The sequence below is a fragment of the Priapulus caudatus genome, unplaced genomic scaffold (assembly GCF_000485595.1).
Source record: "Priapulus caudatus unplaced genomic scaffold, Priapulus_caudatus-5.0.1 Scaffold13, whole genome shotgun sequence".
Taxonomy (NCBI): Eukaryota; Metazoa; Priapulida; class Priapulimorpha; order Priapulimorphida; family Priapulidae; genus Priapulus; species Priapulus caudatus.
Window position 1 is genome coordinate 200690 of NW_014577074.1, and position 7724 is coordinate 208413.

Genomic DNA, 7724 nt, shown 5'->3' on the forward strand with positions numbered 1-7724 from the left:
CAGAATTGTTGCAATTATTTGTTGAAAGGGTAGCACTGTCAATGATCAGTTGTTAATATATGGCAGTATGTAGTCACACATTTGTAGGAAGTGCCTTGAAAAGTGACATGAAAAAGCGTTAAAAAAGAACACACGAGTATGTACAGTCATCTAAACACTCACAAATCAATGGGAATGTATGGTTTTTAGCGCATCTGACATAGTCAGATGCAGCTTGTAGAATCGCATGATTGTGCGTGTGTCCGTCCGTCCGTGCGTCCGTCAACAGTTAAGCACAAATCTAAACGGCTCGACGTACGGATTCGAAAGTCGGGACGTAGGTGGGTAATCCGAAAACGAGTTGCAGGGCGTCAAGTTCCTATTTTTCCCTATTTTTTGGGCAATTCCTATTTTCTCCTATTTTCTGGACAAATTCCTATTTTTTCCTATTTTTGAGGGCTTTTCATTTTTCTGAATCCAGAATTGTATGTATCCTTCTCAGAATGCAGGAATTTACATTTCAGGTGACCCAATTTTCACAAAATTCCTGGGGGAGGACCCCCAGACCCCCGCCCCTTACTTTAAATTAACGTAATATACTCTTAACTATCACAGATTTTATTTCAGTAAAGTTGTTTCTCAGTTGGATGTGGTATGTGTATCCAGAGGGGGGTCCAGGGGGTCCGGACCCCCCTTTTTTACCCCAAAAAAGGGAAAACACATAGAAGATAATTTTCTGCTTAAAAGTTTGGAATTCCATCTTGCATTCTAGACATCAAAATTACTGCTCAGATGCTCTCAGAATGCACAAATTTTTAAAATTTTTCTTGGGGGAGGTCCCCCTAACCCCCCCCCCAAGTTGCAACGTGCCTTAGACACGTCGCATAAGCTGCCTTCGGCACCGTTTTATAAAAGTGCCCTTTATTTCTTACTGGACCCCCCTCTTTTTCAAAAAGCCGGATCCATCATACTATTTTGGAGTAGTCTACATGTATGGGTGTTTATGCATGTATAGCTTATCAATGTATTATGTTCAATGTAATTATGTATGTATGTGCTTATCAATTTTAACATGCGTTTCTCATTAAAACCTCAAAATATTGTTCGCATGTGATGTAACTCCAAATATGTATATTAATAAAACCATTTGTGGTGGATCAGGATGGCTGTAGGGGTGTTGAGAGGCCATCTAATCCAATAAATATTCCTATTTAACATATATTTTCTCACCAAAATTCCTATTTTCCTCCAATTTTTTCACATCTGAAATTCCTATTTTCCTATTTTTTTGAGCGTCACTTGGCACTTGACGCCCTGGAGTTTGGATGTCGAAGCTGGGGGGTCAAAGGTCAAAGGTCAAGAGGTCTAAAAGAAGGGGAAACATTCCCTCCTTAACTTAAGGTATAGGGAAGAAATGCAGAATTGCAGCACAAATCTAAACGGCTTGACCTATGCTCGGTGTACCTATTAATATTCGGTGTATAGTGTGATGGGCAGGAAACCCATCACCAGTGCGAAATTGGAGGTCACAGGTCAAAGAGCAGTGGGGGAAAGGTCAGATATCAGACATTTTCTGAGGACATGGGCTAACGGACAGAGTGGAAAACTTTTTTGTTTCAGCGCTGACCTACCATTTTTATCACTTTATTGAAAGGACCATGAAATGTGCTTTCCACTGACATGCGAAGAGTAAGTGTCTGATAACCTTTTGACCCTCAAGAGGAGGGTTAAACATGGATTCCTGAACTGCCTCAATGATGTCACAGTGTTCTCATATTCATGGCACATCCATAATCCAGAGAGACATGATACAAGATTGCGTGGCACAGCTTTGCTGTTGATCCTAAGCGCTGCGCGCGGATTAGACGCGCAGTTCCGCGGGATATGCGCACGCGACCGCGGAGATGTTCAAGTATTTTTCTGTCTTTATCCATTTAACTATTTTTCCCCAATTAACGCAAATATTTACATGATTTATTTACAACAATGTAATAACAAATAATTTTTACAATTACTTTTTTTTTAATAGGGTTAGGGTCACAATGCACCATAAAACAGGAGTTTCAGGAACGCGATTTGTATCAACTAATGGGATTTGGGAGGTATGCAGAATGCAGAAGGTTGCTGAAATGATGTGTACGCAACTGCGTATCTGCATATCTGCGCCTAACAAATGTGTCACTACGCACGACTGAAACTTGACGTTCATAAACGTAGCAACACACCTCAGATGAGCCCAGTCGCTCTGCGGCTGTTATTCTTGTATTGTTTAACACAAACAGTTCTAGTACAGATTTTTTTTAAGTTGGAACTGAACAGCTTTCTTTGCTTATATTATAAATAGGTATACAAATTGTTAATATTGCGTATGCATTAAACAAAAAACATGTAACAAGCCAATGTACTCACTGTAATTCTTTAATAATTGTGAAAGCTGGGGTCATGTTACACGGTACACCTTAATACTTAGGGAGTCTGGTATGTATAAAAATTGCAATAATAATGACGAACACTGGTACTTGAGCATTCATTTCTTGTGTTCAGGATCTGACAAAAGCACAATCAGTTGCACAACAGCTGTATATTACAACATTTAACTTGTATCTGTTAACATGTTAAACTGTACATTACATATTTAGTATATTTACCAGATTCATGCTATCAAGAATATGAAACAATGCCAACTGAGGACTTGAGAATCGAACCAAGCCCCTATACCAGTAAGAATGACTAGACGAAACTGGCATGCAAAGTTTTTAGAATTCGTGCAGTGTGCAGAAAAATCTTTTTGTGACAACAATATATGAAGATTTTACTCTCACAGAGCTATTACCTCTGTGCCATGACCCAGTACAGAAACACAAAAATTCCCAGTTCTCATCTCTGCAGCAGCTCTTAGTAACATTTACTGTGCAATGCATAAATTTACATGTGGCCGACCGTATGGCGGTGTAACTGATCAGGCCTCTAATGTACACACTGTTTGGGGTGCAATGGTTCCCTTGAATGGCTTGAAAATCGTTGTTAGCTGACCTTTGTTGTTGTGCTATGATCCAATGCTGTATTTGATGAGTCACTGTTAATCTTTCTGTTTGCTTCTTTAGATAATCCATCCATAGCAGCCCTAGATAGTTTATCCCCAATTGATATCAAACTGATTTCTTCCTGGTGCTCCTTAAATCTGCCTGCCGCAACAGGCTTCCCAGTTATTGGGTCGGTCACCGCCCCGAGAGGATAAACAACCTGCGACAAAGGATGCTTACGATCGATAATTAGTTCATAATTTGAAATTAAAGCTGTGTAACCAGAATTGAGACTTCTAGTACAGCACTGGATTTCCAATGATCAACTCCAAAGCTGTGCTAGCGCAACCTAGAGAGTCTCGCTCATGTCCCACCTAGCACTGTTAATGTAAACTGTTATTTGTCTTGCCAGCTATCTTTTACAGCAAAGCATGGTAGGCCACACCTTTATTAGCACCATGTGATAATGAATGTCTTTTTAGGGATCGTTCTGCTTAGCCGACAAGCTTTGGGAACAAATCTTGTCCAGTAATTGAGGTTTGACAGTATTCCAGCAAGTTTTAAGCCTAACAAAATCTACCCTCTTCCCCAAAATGTATCTAATAATTTATAATTAATACTAGTTTGATCATTAATGCTATCAACTTAATGTACATACAGCAAGGTATTGGACGACTATTCTACAATTACGACTATTCCATTATTCACGACCAAATATTATACCTTTTCCACAATGTGTGTCACGTCCAATGTAATACGTTCTGACAGCTGCCGTATAAGTACAACATCGCCAATTTTAATGGTGTGATCCTGGAGATTTAGGGCAGCATGATAGTCTTTCCTTTTCTTGAAGTACTGAAATACATGAACATGTTCATAGTGAAAATCAATTATGCACATAACTAGTGATGTCCCGATGATCGATTATAATCGAAAATCAATCGATTATAGTCTCAAATTCGATAATCGATTATGAAAACAAATAATCGATTATCGGAAATACTAAAACAAACAAACAAACAAGGAACTGTACTCACGATGTGTGAATTGATATGACAAGTAGAGCACAAGTCCTGCAGGGGCCGATTGTCAGAAACATTGTTAAGTTAATGCTAATGTTAATGCTACGAGAGTAGCGTTGACAGAAACACATCGTAGCTACGAGCAAACTCACGAGAACAGGAACTTCATAATTTCATGTCACAAGGCTGCTGATTGGATGAGAATCAATCACAAAATTCAAATTCATACACATTTATTGTACATCACAGTAATTTATGCATATTATGATGACTAACCACATATAAATAATATTTGATGAAAAATGACGTGGTCATGAATTTATTCTGCACAACAAGACAAACTCTCGCGCTGTAACATGAGACGCGAAAGTTTTGGCAAGCACTAGCCTAGCTGGTCACCTCGTGAACAAGAAACGTGCACGGCTGAGTCCTAGCAATGTGGACATGATGATCTTCCTAAATCGCAACATGGACATGTATTGGTAGCGAAGTAGAAGTGCATCAGTGTGTAGTCCAGAGGACACCTTCATGAATCACTGTTAACATAGGTCCTGTCTGATTGCAGAGCTGTACTAGTGTACTTATAGACAAGGACAAATTGAACAGTGTCTTTGTTTTGGTTTGACACTGTCCCACAGATGTTATCCGTAGATGAGATTCTACTCTCCGTATTGTTTGTTACATTGTGTTGGAGAGGATATTCCATTGGCAGGACATTAACTCGGCTACACAGCCTACACTATCAGAACACAAACAACTTGCTTACTATAATAAAGAACAAGTCTTGATCATGTTTGTTTAAAATTTTTAATGTTTTAATAAAGGCATTGTAACCATTTCTTTTTTAATTGATTAAAGGCTCACAATGTGCATCCAAACGCTAATTTCTACAGTACTAGACTAGAAAATACTTCGTGGCATGAATAATCACACTACCTTATGACAAAATAAACTCTAGCTCCTCCAATTTCACTGCGCGTTGTCTTATAAAAGGTATTTTGAAAATACCTCCAATGTTGTTGAAATTCTCCGATGTTGTTGACAGTTTCCCCAATCTCCAAGCAACCGTGCAGCGGTGGCGCGGTACAGCGGTACGGGCGCAGCAAAGATAGAAACATGTGACGTCACCAAACCAAGTCGATGTTATGTTGTTTGAAACAAGTTAGCGTTGGCGCCTGATTACCTGATTTCGCACCTCTTTCTTGTTGGGAACGCGCAGTCAAATGGGAGGAACTAGAGTTTATTTTGTCATAAGGTAGTGTGATTATGCATGCCACAAAGTAGTTGCTAGTCTAGTACTGGAGAAATTTCAGCGTTTGGATGCGCATTGTGAGGCTTTAAATACTGTATAGGAACAGACATTGATATACATACAGCAACCTTCACAGAGTTAATACATGATCATAAAACATGATAATATCAGGAGTGCTATGTATAATTGTATATACAAAGTAAGATTAAATTAAATCTATGCTATTATTAACCGATTATCCGATTATAATCGATTATCGATCAGTTAAGGGAAACCGATAATCGATTATGAAATTCCACCCGATTCCCATCACTACACACAACTCACACAACTACTCTGTCGCTGCACAGTTTGTAACATCTGGTCAAAAGAGAGTTCAGTGGTCCTGGCAGTGGTTAACATGCCCACTTTTCACTTCAAAGCCTGTGCGACGCTGTTTGATGCTTCACACTTTGGCAAGGGCAGTAAATTTTACTCAAGGTGTAAAAACTCGTCACTCACTATTGTGGACTATGAACACATCAAGCAATGACTATGTGAAATAATGGGTCAATCGCTAATAATGACGATGAAAATGCTCAGTTACCTCTAGCAGTGACCACCCTCAATGTCCGTTAAGTTTTCAGCCTGCTGTAGACTCCTAAACTGCCTAATGTAGTACTCTCCCTCTGGGGCTAATCTAGTAATCAGACCTCAACTTTATACCTACACAGCTACATGGAGATGTACTTAACTTCCCACTATATCATGTGTAACGCACAACAAGAACATAATACATAAGATAACAGCACTATATATATATATAATTATATATATTTTATATTATAAATAAAAACACACGTGCTCGCTGGCACTCTCGCCGCTCACACAGACACGCTCTCGCACATGCACCTGCATACACACAAGCAGGGTTCTCCAAGAGCACTTATAAAATAGCCTGGCGGCCCGCCAGGCTATCATCGAGCCCCGCCATCCTAAAATGCACCCGCCACTCTAAATATCATAGCCACCATGCTAAATATCATAGCCCCCGGACCCCCCTAGCATGCAAACCGCCTTCGGCAATTTGCAACTATAGGACCGTAAAGGCAGCACCCCCATGCTATAATGAAAAAGCTTGGAGAACCCTGACAACCACATTATTTCGCGCGCTATCATATAAATCACGTAGTATTACAGTAAAACTCGCATAAGTCGACACTTTTGGGACCAGCATATTTGTGCCGACTTTGGAAAATAACGACATACGTGTAAGTCCTCATTTTGTAGACTTATATGTAAGTCGCCCAAATGATGACTTATGCGCGTATATCATCATTTTGACGATTTACAAAGCCGGTATTTCGACGACTTGTTACTCGGGCTCATAGGGTCTATGTCCCCCAGGGTACTGTTGAAACGTACCCTGGGTACGGTCTGGTATACCGGAACGTACCCTGGTCACTATTTGATATGGTTAGGGTTAGGATTAGGGTTAGGGTTTGGGATAGGGTTAGGGAGTAGGCGTGGGCGACTCCCTAGACTCGTTAGTGGAGTAGACGAGGTACGGTCCGGCATATTAGATAGTACCAGGGTACGTTCCGGTATACCGGTCCGTACCCAGGGTACGTTCCGGCAGTACCCCGGGAGACATAGACCCTCTCAGCGTCACTTGGAGAGTGTCAAACTGATAATTGATATTTCGCCAGGCTTTATATCTACATTAACTACTTTTGCGATGTGATGTGACTGTTTCCACGCGAGCTAAAAAAAACAATGCGTCCAAGCGAACAATGCGAATGAAACAATCGGTGCACACAGCAACAACTCATGTAAACTCTACAGGCGATCGTCGGTTCGACCTAGCACATATATCTGCAACAGGCAAATCGCACATCCCCTAGACCGTACACTGCGCCATCGGCATTTCTGATGACGACTTACAGATGGGAAATTACTGTTGTTTGTATTACATGGGACCTGTCAGAGGGCGCCGACTTGCACATAATGATTAATGACGATTGACGGATAGTTATAAATGACGACTTCGTCGGGCCAATTCCAATGGATTTACTATGAGAGAAAATCGGGACTTTCAACTTCCATGACGACTTATGCGATTTGACGAGTTAGACGATGACGACTTATGCGAGTTTTACTGTAGGCCTAGTAGTTAGTACTAGAAGTAGAATTACCATGTGAAGGTTGCGGTCAAACGCATTTTTAATCACACGGACTTTCGCCTCGTTTTCTTTTGGAAACTCCACAACCTGCCCAAGCACGAGGTGCACATCTTTGAAGGTTTCTTCCATGGTCCAAGCAGGCGGTATTACTTTTTTGCTCTTCTCAAATATCTCCTTTAGATTTCTTTTGGCCATTTTCAGAAAATCAGTATAAAATAATCTCAATATTTCATCGCATGACAAACAGGATGCGGGTGCTGTACCGAAATCGCACAGTGATGCCTGT

At 40.5% G+C, this 7724-nt stretch overlaps 1 protein-coding gene across 1 annotated transcript; it reads right to left on the reverse strand.

Moving 5' to 3' along the window:
• Positions 1 to 2379: 2379 nt before the first annotated feature.
• Positions 2380 to 7724, reverse strand: LOC106808958 (28S ribosomal protein S17, mitochondrial-like). Its single transcript, XM_014811892.1, has 3 exons — positions 7451 to 7724; positions 3726 to 3857; positions 2380 to 3222 (listed from the first exon to the last, which is right to left on the reverse strand). Exons 1-3 carry the CDS (start codon positions 7631 to 7633, stop codon positions 3004 to 3006), a joined length of 534 nt encoding a protein of 177 aa, XP_014667378.1. The 5' UTR covers positions 7634 to 7724; the 3' UTR covers positions 2380 to 3003.